This window comes from Harpia harpyja, chromosome 3, assembly GCF_026419915.1.
Source record: "Harpia harpyja isolate bHarHar1 chromosome 3, bHarHar1 primary haplotype, whole genome shotgun sequence".
NCBI classification, from domain to species: Eukaryota; Metazoa; Chordata; class Aves; order Accipitriformes; family Accipitridae; genus Harpia; species Harpia harpyja.
The window spans coordinates 38345203-38366196 of record NC_068942.1 but is presented as its reverse complement, the minus strand read 5'-3'; the positions used below and the strand labels follow the sequence as shown (position 1 = coordinate 38366196).

General features: G+C 39.5%; 1 protein-coding gene across 22 annotated transcripts in view; it reads right to left on the bottom strand.

Annotated features, from left to right (window-relative positions):
• CELF1 (CUGBP Elav-like family member 1) overlaps nucleotides 1-20994 on the bottom strand; it is a 72831-nt gene that overhangs the window by 31375 nt on the left and 20462 nt on the right. For 9 of the 22 annotated variants that reach the window (XM_052781985.1, XM_052781979.1, XM_052781978.1 and 6 more), the window contains 5 exons: nucleotides 5244-5431; nucleotides 4349-4431; nucleotides 3886-3934; nucleotides 511-645; nucleotides 261-340 (listed from right to left, as the gene is read on the bottom strand). In XM_052781985.1, coding sequence (XP_052637945.1) covers nucleotides 261-340; nucleotides 511-645; nucleotides 3886-3934; nucleotides 4349-4431; nucleotides 5244-5421 — 525 coding nt within the window. In that variant the 5' untranslated portion in view covers nucleotides 5422-5431. Of the gene's footprint in view, nucleotides 1-260; nucleotides 341-510; nucleotides 646-3885; nucleotides 3935-4348; nucleotides 4432-5243; nucleotides 5432-7517; nucleotides 7753-20994 lie in introns of those variants that run through there. The other 13 variants (XR_008234414.1, XR_008234411.1, XR_008234413.1 and 10 more) reach the window with 6 other exon arrangements.

Here is a 20994-nt window from a genome sequence, read left to right as displayed (position 1 = left end):
ATATATTCAAACAATTCATTAAAGATTGAAAATCTCATTTGCTTTTAATACTATTTTGTATTTTGGTATTTTCTCTGCAAATGAAGTTTCTAATCTTGAGCTCTAAAAATAGGAGCAGAACAAACACAAAGGTCCAGGAGTAGCATTTGCGAAGAAACACACACTGCACTTATCCTTCTCTCTGCTTTCTAGTCCTCCGAACTCCACAGTGACTGCCTGACAAATTACATCTTCTCCTGACACCCACTAACTTGTTTTACCTCCATGGTTTGTGCTTGGTGCATTGCTTTGATTGCTGTTTGTGCCATGGCTCTTGTTGTAAAAGTCACAAACGCACAACCTGGGGAAAGAACAAAAAGGAACCAAGTAATTCACTACAGCTGCAATTATTGGGATGAATAAAGAAATTAAAATGCCTGGGCAGGTGCAGGAATCACAGAAAGAGCTGAAATGCCACCTTGAGTTGCAAAAGGCAGCATCCAGCAGAGAACCTTGAACTACCAAGCTTACCTCGGCTCAGGCCATCTGGGCCCCGTAATATCCTGCATTCTTCAATCTGCCCAAAGGGGGAGAACATCACTCGGATATCATTTTCATTGCATTTCTTGGATATCATTCCAATAAACAACTTCCTATCTTCTACTGCTAAGAAATCAAAAGATAAGAGTATTACCAGCAAATATGCGGTTACTAGATCTTACTTTGTCAAGTCGTCTCCACCAACTGCCGTTATTTCCCTTGTATTTAGGGTAGAGGCTTGTCAAAAATCAGATTCCCAATAATGGAATCTCTTCAATTTAAGAGGATATATATGAGATACCTCAATGAACCTGAAGGATGCCTGTTTTATGATATTTTATGTTTACATTTTGCTGACTGTTTCTTGCTTGCAAGCCTGTGAACTGCAAGAATGTAAGAAAAGGGAAAAATACATCAGATTCAGCACTTCCTTGTATCTCCTACGTTCAGCTCCTGCTAAGTGAGAGAAGACCTGTATTTTATTGGACTATTTTCATCCTCTCTCCTCTATCTTTAGACTACCAACATACCTAACTGTATCTAAACAAGAAAGGCTCTTTATCATGCCAATAACATAAATTTAGATCTGCCCATTTCCCCATGCTCCTGTCTCAACAATGGAAGCAACAGCAGTTGCTAAAACAGAACAGTTTTAGTTCTGTTTCAGATTCATCCATTCTGATCTGTACCAAAACCATGAAAATAACACCTCGAATCAGAACAATGGACTGTGTGTTACTGTATCTTGCTCCTAAATGCTGATGCTACTAGATACATTAGAGTTGAAGAATACCTTTCAGTGTGCAGACTATTTTAAAATAAATGGTCCAGAAAGACATTTCTCTTAACTTTTCAGTTAGTGGTTAATAATGTCAGTTTAAGGTCACTTAAGGGACTGGGGTAAATTCAAATCCAGAGCAGAACTTTATACTTCTCATTTTACTTATTTAAGGATGTTAATCACCTCTGAAATACTTACTTTTAAAGGATGAAGCAAATTATGCAGAATACCATTTGGAAATTTAAAACAGTTTGCAAATACAACATTCAGCACAATATAAAATATAATATGATGAAGGCTGTAGCACAATTTGAAGCTTCAAGAGAGAAAGTCTTCTCCTATTTAGTGCCATGGTGAGGGGAAATCAACTTATTCGCTGAGTCTTCTAAGGTGTTGAAGAGGAAAATTCCAAACTTGTATTGGTTTTGTGTGGCAAGGTTTTGTCCAGCTGACACGACTAACTGACTATTAAATCTTAAGGTTGTACCCAGTTCACTTTCAAGCTCTTCAAGCAGAAAGCTGCTTTCAAATCCCTTTTGCAGTCCATTTTAGTTCAAGAGATCCATAATCTCTTTTATTAATGGCAAGTTAAAATACTTTTTTAACTGATGCTTTCTTATTCATATTTTCACCTACACCTTTTACTAAAACTCATATAATTATATAATAGCCTCAGAACTGTCACCCTAAAATTCCATTACATACTTCTTTCCTCTTTCCATTATTTTCCCAGGATATTCATGTGTGTGTACAATGCAATTTTAGTTTAGAGAACCTATTCTGTTCTCCTCCCAACAATATTTCACAAGAGTTACTCCTTTCTAGATATATTTACACAGAAACATATTCTATATACACACTGAGGAATTTTTGGATGGAATTACTCCCACTGTATGTTACTGGTATATCCCATCTTCTGTTTTCAATTATCTTAAGATGTAAGCTTTCTGGAACCAGGATTATCTTCTCCATGATGCAATGCTAATCTTACAGTAACTATGGCAAATGGAGAAAATAAAATTCAGCCAAGCCTAAAAAGGCTGAAACTACAAGATGCTAAACAGTTTCTTTGCTTATCTTGCAGCAATATGTATAGACACACACATCTGAGCATGTATGTATGTACATACATAAAGTCATCATGGAAATACATGGCTAAATCATCATCTACCCAATGGTAGATCCTAAATGTCTTAATCCATCTGAAATGGCCAATGTGCAGAAATATTCACATTTTTTTCTCTACTGAACTGTTGTGAATTCTCAGTCTCCCTTATATACTACAAGAAGTTGTTTTGACTCCCACCCTAGCTGCAACAGGCCTTGCTTCAAATTGGTCAAGCACTTGAAAAAGCATTTCTAGATTTCATAGAATAGTTTGGGTTGGGAAAGACCTTAAAGATCATCTAGTTCCAAGCCCCTGCAATAGGCAGGGATAACCTTCCACCACATCAGGTTGCTCAAGGCCCCATCCAACCTGGCCTTGAACACTTCCAGGGAGGGGGCATCCACCTCCTCTCTGGGCAACCTGTTCCAGTGTCTCACCACCCTCACAGGAAAGAATTTTTTCCCAATATCTAACCTAAATCTACCCTCTTTCAGTTTAAAACCATTATCCCTAGTCCTGTCACTACACTGCCTGTTAAAGAATCCCTCCCCGCCTTTCCTGTGGGCCTTCTTTAGGTACTAGAAGGCTGCTATAAGGTCTTCCCTGAGCCTTCTCTAGGCTAAACAACCTGAAGTCTCTCAGCCTGTCTTCATTAAGGGAGGTGCTCCAGTCCCCTGATCATCTTCATGGCCCTCCTCTGGACCCACTTGAGCAGGTCTATGTCTTTCTTATGCTGGGGGCCCCAGAGCTGAACACAGTACTGCAGGTGGGGTCTTACGAAAGCAGAGCAGAGTGAGAGAATCACCTCCCTCAACCTGTTAGCCCTTCTTTTGATGCAGCCCAGGATACGACGGGCTTTCTGGGCTGCAAGAGCACATTGCCTCCCCATATTCAGTTTTTCATCCACCAATACCCCCAAGTCCTTCTCCACAGGGCTGCTCTCAATCCACTTATTGCCCAGCCTGTGTCCATGTTTGGGATTGCCCTGACCCAGGTGCCGGACCTTGCAGTTGGCCTTGTTGAACTTCATGAGGTTCGCATGGACCCATCTCTCTAGCCTGTCAAGGTCCCTTCGGATGGCATCCCTTCCCTCTAGGGTATCAACTACAGCACTCAGCCTGGTGTCATCCGCAGACTTGCTGAGGGTGCACTCAATCCCACCGTCCATGTCCCCAACAAAGATTTAAACCACCTTAGTACAAAGAAGAACTCACTGGATGTTTCCCTAACTGACAACGTGGTTCTACCACAAGCAGCAGCAGTGGGAGATACTGAGTCATGGAATTTTAGAGACATCACTTACGCCTCCTACTATATTGAAAACACACCTTTTTCTTTTTTTCTTTAAAAAAAAAAAAAAAAATCAGGTCTCTGATTCAAGAAGACTTCATCAGAAGCTGTTCAACAAGAGGAAAATCCTCAAGCTTCCCTATTAGCACAAATGATGCCACCAAACTCAGACTTTAGTAAAGCTTACCATTACTCTTTTCACTGTCAGCTGGTTTCATCTGGATAGGATGGTGCATCTGAAATGTAAAAAGATTATTTAATCCTAGATGCATTCACTTTATACTATATGAAATACATCCCACAAGAACTGTGGAATAAAGAAGTGGTAGCCTAAATTGCCTCTACAGAAGTGCGTATGTAACAATACATAAATTTCTAGAAGAAATAAAAGCTTTCCTAATGATATGCCATCACTCCTCCTCAGAGAGTATTATAGAAGCCATGCCCACCCATTCATTACCATATTATTCTCCCAAATGCTCCAAAATTCCCTTAAGATCTGTTATCATACAAATCTCATTACATTGCTCCTTTGAATAGTTCTTTTAAAACATTATTTGAGGGCAAAATAACATATGTTTGTACATCAGTGGTGCCAGAGCTCAGAAAAACAAGGTAGAGCTGTGAAGAAAGCATGGCTCTTCGCTTACCCCTGGGAGGATCTTCATGTTGTGAAGAGCATTCTGTGCTTCTAGTGCAGCTTTACGGGTATAAAATGTAACAAAACAGCACCCTGCAATTGAAACAAAATACTAGCCAAGAAAGAACACCATGAATCTTGACATGCTGTACAGAAATTGTGAGTCCCACTTCTACCCTTCCAATGCAAAACGTATGACAAGTAGAAGAGGTTAGACGTTGAAATAGGTAGGTTCTACTGATTGTGACTGTTTAAAAGGTTTCAAGTGTAATAAAATGGGATATATTAAGAACTGACCCAACATCACCAATACACGATTAAAACAAACATTTAGATACATCTGCCAAATAATTGTTGGCTACTTCCATTATCAAACTCAATGATTATTTGCTAGTACCAAAAACTTACCTAACTTCACAGGAAATAAGATATTGCATATAACTGAACTGCAAATCCAGGTACAGCATTTAGTTAGGATTTGATGTACACAAGTATTTGACGTACACAAATGACTAAGACCTCAGTTTTATATTTTATCTGAAACTGTGACTCTTCCAGCAACATTTTGATGGTATCATAGCATCATAATGATGCTCTGGAGCAAAACAATATTAATCTGATGTTCTGCTTTGCAATTATAATCTATACTCTTCAAGCATCCCTATCACTTCTCAGCTCTAAAAAAAAAAATTATGAATTTCCTCAGCTCAGCTAATGACTGGATCACAGTCCAAGTACAATTAGACACATACACTTAAAGACTGTAAAGCCTGGGCTTGCATGCACACCTGGTCACACAGAGCTCCAACATACAGGGATGCCTGAGTAAGCTAACAGTTAAGATTCTACCTATGTGAAAGCAGCTGAGACAACAAGTCTCACATGGGAAGTACAGAAGTTCTCACCTTTGCTTTGAGGAGGGTTTTGGCTCCTGTCCCTCAAGACATTAATTTCATAGACAGCACCATACTGTTCAAAAAGTTCTCTTAGATCCTTCTCACACCAGCTCCGTGGGACCTGACCCACAAACATCTTGATAGCATCTAGATCAGGTTGGTCTGGGTGATCCAGTGTGCCATTCATTTTCTTTGAGCTATGAAAAACAAGAAAGAATTTCTAGTTTATATCTTTCCACAGATTCTGGATGCTATTGCAGCTAGAAGCAGCATGCTTACAGCGAGATTAAAAAAAAAATATTTCTACACATATATAAGTGTATATGATTAAAATATACATATAAAGAGAGACTCTTGCACATTCCCAGTCCTGCATACCAGAGAATATTCAGAAGCACTATTCACATTCATTGGCAAGCTGTGTACTTGGAAACCAAACACTCTACACAGCTGTTTAAAACTTCTCTTAACATTTGTTCCTATAATGTAGTCAGCATCTGGGATTCAGGACATAAATCTGTTGAGATGACTGAAAAATATCACTAGTTCAACCATGTAAGATTTTACAGAAAAAGACACCAGAACAGGAAGGAACCTAAACTCAGTCTACCCACAGACTACTGAAGTTATCAGTAACGACTGAAAATGAGAGGATAACATTTTTCTGTTGTTTTTAAATGTGACTATCTGGAAATGCTTCCCAGGGTGAAGATCCATCTTAAAACACAGAAACAGGTACAACTGAACAGATGAGAAGCTTCATTAAAGGTTTACAAGGCAATAGCTCTTTGTGAAACTAGGGAGCTTTCAACAATATTTGGCAAAAAAACAGGCTTAGGTTGTACGTGAACAGGTTGGGATTGGGCAATCTAGTTAGACTGAATCAAGTTGAGTAGCATGTTAACATAGAAAAAAAAGTCACTTAAACTACAACAACACAGAAATTTTGAGAATGGGAATCTTCAACAGGCTTCAAGGCATTACATCTAGCCATACAAGCAGTTTACAGCCTATTCATAAAACCGTGTTATACTCCACCCAGCTAGTTGACAGTCATACACTGCTTTCTGTATTGACTCCTCATTGTTTGTCAAGTGCAATGTGAGGTCTTGTTATCGGTAGTCACAGCCTGGTATACCACAAGACCTATCTCTGTGGAAGACTGTAACAACATCCTATTGTAGCTATAGTGGTTAGTAGGTTAAAATTGCTGACCAACCCCTGCATAATCTAGAAAGGGCATGGAGAGTGGAATAGTAACTATACAATGATTCCCCCCGCCCCCAAACTCTTTGTTGAAGAATACAGGTGACTTTCTTCCAGAGTAGTCAGCTCTCTTCATCTCTGCTTTTTACTTTGAAGATAGTTTTTGAATAGCTTATTAACTGCATATTACAGCAAACAGTGTTCCTCTCGCTGTCCATCTGCAATCACATTCCTCCCTGAACAGAATTTAAAAAAATAAAAAAAATTTCCAAACCAGGTGATGTGTAGTTAATTTTTCCCCTCAATACGCTGCTGTTCAGAGCCTAAGGAAAAAACTGATGCCAGGGAAAGCTCATAATTTTATAGCTGTATGAATAGACCTCAGAAACAACAAAGCTTCTTACTAGAAGGGAAGGGAATCATCATAAATCCTTTCACTCCTCTCTACCTTTCCACTCAGAAAGGGTCAGCACCTGTCTAAATAGCCAATGCAAACAATACCTTTTACAAAGAGGTAAACTACCTCTTTTCAGTCCAGTTGAGAACAACTGGAAATCATTTACCCTCTTCCAATCATAATTTTCAGCCCTGCCTTCTATGCCATGGGTAGCTTCAAGAGCATAGCATGGCTCCTGTTAACTGAGCAACTCTTAACATGACCTCAGCAGTATTCAAGGAACCTTTCATTCCTAATTAAAAGGTTTAGTCTGGAGTCATTAATAGGGAAGAACAGAAACTATTCTCCCAACAATTGATTTAAATAACTAATTTTATAATATCAGGACCTGTAACATACTATACACAGTACAGCCAAATAGCTTTACTCCTCCTTAGCCCTCATCTCTAAAATTATCAGGTCATTTTCCCCCCTCTATCCAGAATCCAATGTCAGTTGTCAATGCCCAGTAGGATTTCTTCAAGAAAACAAACTGCAGGCTCTCCTGTCTCTCTTCCCCTCTTTCCCCCTTCCCCCCCTTCCCCCCACAAGGGGAGTTCATCAGACAGCACAGGCTTCAGAGACAGCAATTCCAACTATCACTTTAGTTATAAACTGAGACGTGAAGACAAAATACTTACACAGGGCTAGCATTCAAGGAGCAATGGTCCACCATCATCTCTGGGAGGAAATCCAACTTGAACGCAGCCATCACCTCAGTTTGTGACAAACTACTAACACTAAATCAGTTTATTGCCTAACCCCCAAACAACACCACTTCCAAAAGTCCTGCAGGTCTTAACACTCAGCCACACAAAAACACTCAAACCACAGAAACAGAAGCTCAGGGAGACCAGCAATAGACACCACAGAAACAGGCTGGACTGGGAAAGGGACATGGAATCCCAGATTAAAAAGGGGATGTGACCATGTGAAGGGAGGCTCAGCTTAATACACAATGAAAATGCTGATGCACTGGGCTTGTTTTGTGCAATTTTCCCTGGCGAAGCAGTACTGAGTGCACTGTCAGATAAACAGAGTGTCAGATCCATGAAGATAGCAATGGGTAACAGAGCAGAAAGAATACAAACTCCAGTCTTTCCATCCCCAACTAACTCCTTGCCTCCCAAAATGGCAGTCCAAGGCCTTGAGGTTCAGACAGACACTTCCCATATCACCAATATTAAGGTGTAAAGTCAAGAGGTTCCTCCACCATAAACATTTTCAACGGCTGATCTCACTCTTTTCACCTTGTATTCTTGACACTGTCCTAACTTCTAGGGAGAAAAGTGCCAACTAAAATGGTTCTCAGAACCTGCCAAAAAAAATCAAAGCTAAGACGACTGGATTACTGAAAAATTCCTTAACTGCCACAGAACATCAGAACCTATTCCTTTTATAGGAGCAAAACATACATTGTTCTGGAAACAATACTTTGCCCATCACACATCTATAAATCCAGAGATATACAGAGCCTATAGATGACATAGGAAGGGAAAAACACAGTGATTTGCTGAAAACTGTTTTACAGTCTTTCAAAACACTGATCAGACCACCTCAGTTGCTTCATCATTAAAACAGGAATAACATGTTGATCAAGGAACTGAGGTGATTTATACACATAATACAGACCTCTTGTTAAATTTTCAATACCCAAACTAATGGGGAGATAATCTGGATAATACTGGATGCATTGGGAGATGCAGAAATACTTGATTGCACAGAGTGAGTGCTGCAGAGGCAGCTGGGTGTGTCCAAGCACTCCAGGAGGGATAATTAATTCAAGTCTATCATGAATCCAGATAAGCCTTATGTATACGGTTGATACAACCACAAAATAAACTCTTAGAGCATCAAGGAATGCATGCTGCGGCAGCTATGATCACTTCTTTCTTGTCTGTCAATGACTGCAACATGCACTTGCAGTTATTTAGACTGGCCAGTATATACAGCTTCCTTTACGCTTGCATAGTTACAGCATGTCAATTATTTTTTCATAAATAACCATTTCCAACTTTTGGGAAAAAAAAGAAAGAACATTTCCAATCTTCTGCCTACAGTGAGGTTAACTAAAAGTTCTTAAAAGGAGTTAGGCCTCGTAATACAAAGCGATATGCATGTTACTGCAAAACAAGGGAGGACGTGAGTTTAGCACACATCAGATATTCAACAGTAACTACTTCATGCATGCTCTTACTATGTGATAAATGCAAGCAAGCTTATTCTTTAATGCAAAAGGTGTAAGCTACCTGCTAAGCACCACTGTTAAGAGCATGCAAACATGCACTAGGGAGCACAGGTCCATTTACTAGCTTTCAGTAAATTGTTCATATCTACCTTCAGACACATCTTACACACTTCCCACTTGAGAAATGCCATGTTGTGTAAAACACATCATATTCAAATGTTAAATTGAGCCTGGAGCCCATTTTATGGATTTCTCTAAAATGAGCCCACAGAGAGAAACACTTCAGATATATATGATTAGAAGAGCAGAAGATAAGGTGAGGTTCTTGCCACTGTTCACATAAATCTATAGACCAACACTGTAAATTCTGGTCTTACCTACGAAGACCAGAATTCATTCCTTCTGGTCTTCCAGTCATCTTTAGCCTTTTTTAAGCAGCCAGTAAAATACCCCAGCAGCCATGCTCACTGTAGGTTTGATGAAAGATGATGCTGGCAACAGATACTCTAGAAAATGGGTTTTAAAAAGGTTACTAAGATTGATTAATTTACTGAAGAAAATCACTAAGTCATTATGATTTGATCCTACACCCACCCTTTCCCTCATTTCTCTGCTCCTCAAAATGGAAGTCGTATCTGCTTGTTCCATTAAGACAGCCTGCAACAAGTTACAGGCATTGTCACGTTGTTATGCTCCAGGTCAAATTCAGCCTACTGGCTTTAGTAATTAAAACATTAGTTTTGTGCAACTATCCTGCTACATACTAGTTTTTAATTCTTGTTATACTTACTCTAATTTCTCCTGTGATGTGCTCACTTCATTTAATGAGCAGTACCAAAAATGTTTCACATGCTGTTATGTACAATTTGGGGGAGAGAAAGAATCAATACTAGAATGGTGAATAAATACCTGAAGGTATGCTAGCCAAGACTCAGTGCCTCAGGGTACCATACTTCTGCATTAATGATGGCAATTTCAGTGACAAACAGGTCTGTTTTAACATTATTTAGCTGAGGCATCAAGCTAGTGAAATTAAAAGACTTACAGACTTCACTTGTGAAAATATCAGAAAGAGTAGGAAAAGATGGTATTTTGCTACTGCACAGAAATAAGAAAAACTAAATGCAGAAGTAGTGTTTCTTTGAAATTATAAAAAACACAAAAGTCATCCTAGCCATTGCTCACAAAGAAAGAAAAATAAGAGAGCTAAACACACTTATTTTTTGCTCAGATGTCAAATTCCTGCTGGCTTCCAGATCCATTCTTTGACTGTTTCTATTCAAAGGATAATAGAAACAATGTCTGAAATTCCAAGCTCTATGGACTGTAGCTACACATTTAAATGTGGTGCTAATCTAACAATACGAACATTTAAAACTTCTACATACTACCAATTAAATCTCACTTTTTTTACACTCCTGAAGCCCTAGATTATGCTGCAGAATATATCACTATATATGCTCCTCAGAGATTGCGGAGTAAAAATGCTGAAAGTTTTGCTTTTAAGTTTACAGAATTACATCACATCCTGGGGCACAGAACCTAAAAAACCAAAAACCAAACCAAAACAAAAACCCAAACAAAAAAAACCCCCAAAACACAAAAACCCCACCCCACAAAACAAAAAACCTGTGTCATATTTTCTTTCCTAAGAAAGTCTTGCTCATTTCAATGAGCAATTAACTCAGAAAGCTAAAGATAATACCATCTTTTATTTTATACAGTCTGAACCTCAGACAACATATACAAATCTGAAGCTGAGGGACTACTGGGATGGTGACAGCCAACTATGGGAAAGGATGCAGGCTATGGGGAAATCCGACGCTGTGAAGCTTTGAAGGAGACAGGTCCTAGAATAAACTTCCCCTTGTATTATCTGTGCATATCCAGATCCGTACAGTGTTGCTGAATTGCAGTTTTGTTTTTAAACAGATAACCCCTAGGTTACATGCATCAAAATATAGTAACTACCTGTCAATATTTTGTTGTTTCATTGTTGATCATGTAAGCATGTGGTCAGAATGTTTTCTGCCTATGTTGAAATCCAAACTGTCTCCCCATGCCTCACTGGGTACAAAAAGCCCCTTACCTAGTTGCCAAAACTGCAGTTTCTTCCTCTGCCAATCTCTATGACAGTTATGCACCGTGAGTACACAAGTGTGACACATTCAGAATGTTGAATTTACCATCAAAATACATGAAGTTTTGGGCTGCCTAAAATTCAGATTAAACTAACCGAAAACCATGTTTGTTTATATGATATTTTCGTAGAAGTTTCCAGGTGGAGAAAAAGGATACGAAGAGATAACAATTGCTTTCATCTCAGAACTAGCAAAGTCTCACGGTGTTCTCTTATCCATTTATCTGAGAGCATTTAACTCCTCCATACTCTCTAGACCTAGATGGATCTTCACAAATTACGTAAGTAAAATTTATTCTAAAAATAGCCTATAATAAGCTTTTTTTTCTCCCCTTCCTCAAAGTACTTCTGGGAAAAAAAAAATATTTGAGGTAAATCAATACATTCTTGACCTTCTTCTCTGGTTTGTGAATGAAGTCCTGTTCACCTGTAGCTTCTACTCCAATTAATTTTGTGAAAGCTCAAAAGGAATGAATTCTAAACTTTTGTCTGACTGAAGAATACCTAGGACTCCCAGCTCTCTGCCAGCAGATGAAGCAGCAAGTCACCTATCCCTCTGGCTTACAGGATGATGTTTTCTCTCCCTAAAGACTCTTAGAAAGGGAAAAATAAAATGGCAGCTAAACTTACCCTTTCATTTGATAGTAAAGACAAATGATTCAAAGTAAATTACACAAAACCTATTTTGTAAAATGAGGGAATTGGGTTATTTTTCTGGAAAAGGAGGTAAAACTTTGCACTGAAGTGAACAAATTTGTTATTGTAATGAATTCTAAAGAGTGGAGCTCATAAAAAGATAGACAAGAAACACACACAGGTACATTTTCTTTTAAATTGTCTATGGGCTTCCTCAAATACATATGCTTCTTTTGAAAGCTCTACTGTTCTTCCTGCCTTCTTACTGCTATGCAACATTCACTTGAAACAGAATCTACCGCCACACAATTCACAAAGCAGTTGTAGTTTCCTATGTTCATATGAGCAAAGCAGGAGACTGGCAAAGGCAAATTTGAAACTGGTAAGGGGGAACACTTCTTACTAAATTCATAGATAAAATAAATATTTAGTGGCAGTGACTTTTGTAATCCTGTCAAAGCTTGACAGGGTTTGAGCACAACTGGATGCTTGCAGGGATGTATTTTTCCACTTTATTTACTGCACATATATATAAAACCCAATTGTTTTTTTAAACAGATAACCCATTGGCTATATGCATCAAAACACCAAGCATAAGAACTACCACCTTCTAGTTAACATTAGGAAGGAACAACTAAGTAACCTTATCTTTAAACACAGACTAATCAATAATTATTAAGATTTTAGACCCATTTGTCTAATGCATACAGTACTAGGCATTATCTGAAGAAAACCACAAACTAGACTGTGTCCAGTGTGGCAGTCTCAAGTTCCTTAGTCACCACATTCTACCTTTCTAAATCAACACATCCAGTATAAAATCTTCATGTGAAAATACATATGGAAAACATTATTTGTATTAAAGCCACAAAAATTACTGCTTCTCTGTGGCAACTGAGACCACAATTACGAGGTGACAAAACAGTATATAAAGTCATATACCTGTGTAAGTCTGTTGTATAAAGGGGTCCTGAACTAAGCTGGTCAGAAAATTGCTTGAACATGCTGTTTCAGAGAGGCATCAATGGATTGCAAGCTGTGGCAGAAAAGAAGGATGTGTTCCCAGCTCTGTACCAACCTGATGCAAAAATCCAAGCAACTTCCCTTAGCTCCCCAATTTCCAGCTGTCACACAGGCAAACCAGGACGCAGTGATGCTTTCCTGGGACACAGAGAACTGAGAATACTGTTTGGTATACAATAAACCTATACACTAGAAAGGTAACCCTTAACACAAATATGCCAATAGATACCAAAAGCGGAACTAAAAACAGCTGTTCCTATGGATGTGTTTTACCTCCTTACAATAGATCCAATAAGTCTTAAGATCCTTCAGTGACTTCTACCTGCTTAGCAGTGCAAACCATAGCCAACAGCCAGACTAGTTCAGAGCTACTTGCACATTGATGGGCAAAGGGCAAGAGTTGAATGTTCTGTTTTGACCTCCCCGCACTATAAATCAAAATACTTCTAGATTAGAGCACAGACTGCACAAAGACATCCAGTTCCTCCTGTTTGTTCCCCATGCTGCATGCATTAGTGCAAAGGCACTTCAAAGGGCACCAGCAAAGTAGTCTAGAACACCAGGTCTTTAGATAAGCCAGTGACTTTAAGGCATCAACTAATGCTCTGATTGAAACATCTCTTACCTTAATGTAACAGCAAAAACAAGTAAGGAAGACTTTTATCTACAGTATTATCCACATACCAACGTGATGCCAAACAGTTCTGCTTTGACTGCCACACGTTTATTTGTCTGACGAGTCTAGATGGCCCTCTTGCTTTTATTTCAAACAAAAAGCAATGAAGTGAATGCACCTATCAACTGCAATAGGTCATGTGTGGCTATTATCTTCTTAAGCAGCTAGTATCTCCAAACTAACTTTTCAAATGACAGCTAGGAACACAAAATCTTTATGACTGATACAGCAGCATTCCTCCTCTGAGGAGGAAAGGAGATGGTAAAGGGTGGTAGATTTTTGGAACTCCTTGTTGGCAGGATAGTGCAGATGCAATAAACTTACATGAGTGCAAGAACAGACTGGAAGAGACCCATCAGAGGCTACCAGACAAACCACAACAGGTTAGGTTCTCCTGAGCTGAAAAACAGAGAGGCTGAGACCACTGAGTCAGTTTTGTGGTGAAAACAAACACTATAGATTATTAGCCTCTGTGAATGGCAAAGATAGGTCTGGGACATACCAAAAAGCAGGAGTATGCCTATGCATTTGTGCTGGGACAAAACAAAAAGCATCAAGGAAAAAAAAAAAAAGAGTTGTCCTGTTAAAACTACTGAAGAACCAAACTATACTCATACTAGGTAAATGCTAATTAAAAATGCTCAGCTATTATCAGCACTATATTCAATCACTTTAGTAAGTAACACCAGCCACCACCCCCCCCAAACTATACAACAAAAAAACCCAAAAGCCCTGAAACCACACCTCTGGACTTCAGGAAATGTTACAGCACAGATAGTAACCAGTATATACACTTTCCCCTCTTTTTAAGATGCCTTGCACTTGCTTTCAATATGCCATCATACAACTGATGAACAAATTCAATCTGTGGTATCCTCAATATCTGGCTCACTCCTGAGGACAACTTACACCAAGTGGCAGACGGTAGCTCTGCAATAAAAGAGCTTATCTACCAGGAACAAGTTATAACATCTGTTCAAATCCGAGAAGCCAAAAAACCTGCAAATAGGTCCTGCTCTGCCAATAACTGCTAGTAACAGGACGGCTAACAAGAACTCAGAAGAACCTGAATTATCGGTCTTAAGACCCTCTTATAGCAGATCAGTGAAGTTCACAAACTTTAAGACAGTGGCCTCCAAACTTCCTCAATTTTCCTCTCATCTCCCTCTGACACATTGCCTCTTCATCTCCTTGTCTGAGAGGGGACACGAGTGTGCTGTGAATATACTGACAGGGCTGTGGGTATTGGAATTCTGCAATGTGAGCGACCCACAGCTCTACAGACAATGATCTGCTTCTCTAAGGCAGAGCAGCTGCATGATGCTAGCCTGAAGTTTACTTTCTTAGTGCCTAGCTGTCAGCTAACACAGCAGCACGAGGCTGCTAACCCAGTGCCTGACCCACTGCAGCTATGTCTGCTACTTCAGTGATGATACTACAAAGGCCTGCACAGGCATTACCAAAAAGAGAAAAAAATGGAACAGACTAGCCATGAAACCGCCTCCTGACGATGACCTCAAACACCCATCTCTGACCACAAAATTTCTCATTACCCTACGGCAACAAGGAAAAAAGCAAGCTGATGGCCTCCAAAGCTCTCTGGCTTGAGACTACTCAAATATTTTTGCATTATTTTGAGGTACATCACAATTATTATTTCCAGAATCTGTATCTATTTAATTCTTTTTTACACAAAAGGAGAAACACCAAAGAACTTCAAATACCACAAGTTTGCAACAGTGCCATTTACAGAGTGACAGACAACTTTGGTTAGTATTATTTACCTGGACTTTTCCAAAGGCAGCCAGTGTCTGCCCACCCTGTCTTCAACGAGAGTACCTGTGCAGCATTAGGGTAATGGTCTAGTATATTAGCACAGTGAAATAAATAAAAAAGATGTCCATGTAAGTGAAATCTTCAAATTAAAATATTTTCCTAGAAAATCCATCTTCTCTTTGGTATTTATTATCTCCTCCTTACACCTGCTCCCCAGTGAAACATTAAAGACTTCCATTAATCTTCATAGAAATATAATGAGAGGTACCTGGATTGTCTCTCCCTTCTAGTGTAAGACATTTTCTTTTCTAGCTTGACTTAAATTTTGTAATTAAAGTTCCCAACTGACCTTCAGAATAGCGATCTGAAATGTATATTAAATTTCTGTTTTTCCCAGCTAAATTTTGTTTATCTTGCATATTTCCTCATTTTTTTTCAGACTACAGGAATGGAGAGGGAGACAAAAAATCAGCATTATCAGCTATTTCTTGGTAGTAGTAGTGAATTTAAAACAAAAAAAACCCCTAAAACCCAACCGCCCCAAAAACATAACAGTAAAACTTACTGTGATGCAAAGAAGACAGCAAAGGCCTGAGAAGACACTCTATGAAAGATACTAGACACAAAGCAAATAAGCAGATGAACAAATTGCCAAAAGACCAAATCATGAATTTGGAGCAATTAATGCATGATAACATATTAGACCATCTGTACTTCTAGAACAGATAACAACAAGCCTTAATACAGGCTCCCTAGAATAATTAATTTTGGCAAATCATAGACAAGGAGTAATCATCACGTTTATCCCTCTTTGCAAGACATTTTACAATTAATAATTGATATGAGGAAGAAGCATTGATGTATGAATCCCAGGGCAACTGCTTTTAAAGCAGTAGTGTATAGGTTTCTTCCTCTTATTCCATGAAGACATATAAACATTAAAAACAACTACAAAAAAAAAGTGTAAAAGTTAATCCTTTTATCCTTATCTGTAAGTCATGAGGGAGTTTTTTGTAAATAGATGCAAAATGTGTATTTCAGGTACTGTTTAAGCTCTATGGGAAGGTATGCAAAAGAAAATTTCAGTTAAAAATTATTATTTGTTTTTTAAACATCTCCCAACATTCCAGCAGACATAGTTTGGGAAGCATTTTGAGTTTTTGTCATCACAGTGCTAGAACACAACAATGATTATATTTCGCAAGAGACAAACTATGGAAATCTTAAGTATCTAAGAGAGATCTGAAAGACCTGTAGACACTTTCGCACTGTAGATAGAAAAAAATTTCTTGAGAAATTAGGAAAAGTGGCTTGGCCACAATAGTAAGAGGAAATACAGGCAGCAGTATGACACAGAACAGAAGACAAGGCAGGAAATGAGAGTATAAGAAGGGAGCATGTGCATTTCTATCCTGTGAAAGGACAGAGAACTACTAAAAGGAGACAGGATGGAAGAACATTTAAGGCAGCAGGAACATTTGAGCGTTCACCCCCTTCCCCCTTCTTTTTATTGACTGAATTCAGACCATGAGACACACAGAAAGTATGGATGATACATCACACTTGCACTTCAACACTTAAATCTTCAGTAGAACAGAATAAGAATACTAACGCTTGCAAGCTATCATGTCCTGAAAGCAGAGGTTCAGATCCACTTACACTGCCCTTCCCCTCTTTCTCTCCACAAATGTTGTCTCTGAGCTTACAGAAATGACTTTTTTTTTTTTTTTTTTTTTTTTTTTTTTTTAGGATTAGCCAGAAGTTTACCATCAGGTATTTCAGCTTTTTGCATAAGAAACAACCCTGCAAGCAATTCTATGGAACAGAATACTTTAGGTCTCCTACAACTTTTTTACTTTGTAAATACAAACACAAGACCTAGAAATCTGGTTTCAAAATTGGCCTGTATTTTGCTGTTTCTTCCTATATTATCGGAATATGCAGCTCTGTACTTAGTCAAAAAGATGCACTGGAAGCAAACATTTTGCTAGAGAGATTTTTAAAGTATCAACTATACATATTAGGTTAGTTTTCTACCACTAAAACACAGCCAGAAGTTATTCTGCTAAGGAGCTGCAAATCCACTGGGTCCTGGAAAGCTCTGAACAGTCTGCTTGTTTTCAAGCCAAACATGCCACAAAGCACTACAATGGGCAAAGCAACTACATTTACACAGCGAATTGCTGTGGGGTTGCATATTGGACCCAGGGGAGACTACAGAACCAGCTATAGAATTCTAGGACAATACCACATATGAAGATTGTTGTATCACCCTACAGGAGAACTACAGTGAATCAAAAAAGCCTTTAACTAATGTTCATTGCAAGCAACACACCTTGTGCATGTGTAAAGTAAAACGTTACTGCTTTTACTTAAGAAATGTAACAGGTAACCTTAACTCAAAGGAACAAACTTCGTATTATTATTTTAAAACCTCTCCTTACTGAAACGTCTTAGAATAGCAGAGCTGTTTAAAAATCTTTCTGAAGTATGATAGAGGCGTTTTTTTTTTTTCTTCCCCTGTTAAGTTTCAAGAGACCTTTTGGACTAAACAAAGCAACAAGTCTGAAGTTTCATTGTCCTTTGCAGCCATCAGACAGTCGTGCAAGCTGTTTTGAGGAGTCCTTTAATCTCAGATTGTTTCTACTAACAGTACCAGATACAAATGAGAATCAGTTAATATTATACTACAGTAAAAATTCACTCACTATTTCTCTCTCATTTCATTTTATCCAAATGAAAGCTTTTTGTTGCATGTTACTTGAAGAGAGTTCAAATGCAGCCCAGACAGCTCTAGAAGAGCACACTATGCAGTTAAAATAGTAATCACTGCAATAATAACTTCTACCTAGTGCATCAACTTAGAACATGGTAAGGTCTAATTTCCCCTGGCTCTTGGCACAAGGCTGCAAAGGTATAGCTCCAGTATTGTCCATGAGCAGAGTGGAAGAGATTGGAACGGGATGTGGTATCCTGGAAAGACAAACAACTCAATCTACCACATACATTGCGGGGTAGAAAAGACTAACAGATGCAACAAGGGAAGCTCCAGCATCACTCCTGGCACAGAATGAATGCAATCATTTTGTTATCTTGTCTCCTAATCAAAGTTGAGACTCCTGCTGCGTATTCTGGACAAGCAGCTGTGGTGGGTTGACCCTGGCTGAAGGCCAGGTGCCCACCAAAGCCACTCTATCACTCCCCTCTCCTCAGCTGGACAGGGGAGAGAAAATATAACAAAGGGCTCATGGGTCAAGATACGGACAGGGAGAGATCAATTACCATCACGGTCAAAACAGACTCGACTTAGGGAAAATTAACTTAATTTATTGCCAATCAAATCAGAGTAGTATAATGAGAAATAAAACCAAATGTTAAAACACCTTCCCCCCATGCCTCCCTTCTTCCCGGGCACAGCTTCACTCCCAGATTCTCTACCTACCCTGCCCAGTGGCGCAGGGGGACGGTGAATGGGGGTTACGGTCAGTTCATCACACGTTGTCTCTGCCACTTCATCCTCCTCAGGGGGAGGACTCATCACACTCTTCCCCTGCTCCAGCGTGGGGTCCCTCCCATGGGAGACAGTCCTCCACGAACTTCTCCAACGTGGGTCCTTCCCACAGGCTGCAGTTCTTCACAAACTGCTCCAGCGTGGGTCCCTTCCATGGGCTGCAGTCCTTCAGGAGCACACTGCTCCAGCGTGGGTCCCCCACGGGGTCACAAGTCCTGCCAGAAAGCCTGGTCCGTGGGCTCTCTCTCCACAGATCTGCAGGTCCTGCCAGGAGCCTGCTCCAGTATGAGCTTCCCATGCGGTCACAGCCTCCTTCGGGCATCCACCTGCTCCGGCGTGGGGCCCTCCCCGGGCTGCAGGTGGATATCTGCTCCACCGTGGACCTCCCTGGGCTGCAGGGGGGACAGCCTGCCTCACCACGGTCTTCCCCACAGGCTGCAGGGGAATCTCTGCTCCAGCGCCTGGAACACCTCCTCCCCCTCCTTCTTCACTGACCTTGCTATCTGCAGGGTTGTTTCTCTTACATGTTCGCAGTCCTCTCTCTGGCTGCAGTTTCTGTGCCCGCCACAACTTTTTTTCCTTTCTTAAATATGTTATCACAGAGGCACTACCACTATCGCTGATGGGCTTGGCCTTGGCCGGTGGCAGGTCCCTCTTGGAGCTGGCTGACAATGGCTCTATGGGACATAGGGGAAGCTTCTTGCAGCTTCTCACAGAAGCCACCCCTGTAACCCCCCCACTACCAAAACCTTGCCACACAAACCCAATACAGCAGACATCTGCAAAACTTCGCTAGCTTTTAAGCTACACATGCAGGACCAAAATCAAAATGTCAGAGTATGTTTCTGAAAAATATCTAAACTTTCCAAGCCTCTAGAACCAAGAGAAACAGTATGATATACGTGCCTCAGCTTTCCTAATCAGCTAAGAAAATACAGCCATGTCTATCTAAAAATTTCCTCTTTAATAAGGTCTAAATAACCATTAGATTAGATACTATAGTAGGTTTCAACTTCAGGAAGAGCGAAGCCCAGAAAGACTGAATACTACTTTGATCCAGAACAGTCCCTCCAAACAAACAAATAAATCTATAACCAAAGAAATTTACATCTACTTTCCTGAACTATATATGGCTTTAGAAGTATTGAGGAAGAATTAACTTATGGCAGAACGGGAGTTCCTTCCAAGTAAACAAATCTACAATCTTTTAATGCCCATTTTCACCTCCATGCCAAAGACTTCTATTTTGGAAGGGGCTCAGATCTGCAGAAATTTTATTTGAACACAGACATGTTTCAGGTAAAAACAGCTAAGTTGCTATTCTTCATCACACAACATGCCCACAGATCTGTCTCAATGGAGTTTTCATGAAAGCTTACCTTCAGGAAAACAAGAGGATCACCCTAAAGGAGGGGCAGGGCAGTAAGAACAATATGAACACTACAGTGCGTTCTATTCACAGAGCATTTAAACAGTATAAAGGCATTTTTGTCTTCCAGCAGAATATCAGCATGGTGAATGTGGATATGACAAGAGTCAATACAGAAGTAGGAGTTCCTTGGTCTTGAAATTGTCAATGCTCATAAGGCACTTTTAAGACAGTAATATTTGATAGAAGAATAACTGTTTAATCTGCTTTGGCAAAGTGGCATATAAATTTCCAAATACAAGAAGCAATCCCAAGTCTCAGAGTAAACTCTCTATTCAAAAACTTGTCTGGTAAAAGATAGCAGCTACCAGAAGAGTGGGGGACAAAACCAAGTGGTATTTCAAAGGCTGATTGATTCCTTATCTCAAAGCAAAGCTGACTCCTCCTCAATTTTGTTCTCTGTACCAGACCAGAAGCGGAATGCCATCATTTTATTCTGATATGCATCTGTGTACTTAATTTATGGAGTTAATCATCAGAGGCATTTCATACTGGGATGCATACAAACAATTTTACATACCATTATCAGATGTTCAAGAAAAGACAATCCTCCTTCATTTGGACACCTTTCTACATTCACATTAAGGCATAGGAATTCAACTTTATGTTGCTCTTAAGATGAGAAACCACAGATCTTGCACCAAATGGAAGTGTTCTGTTTTGTGACTTATTTTCAGCAACCATAAACCTGATGAATGTTTTGCTATTTAAATAATCTGATTGGTTTGTGCCCCGGGTT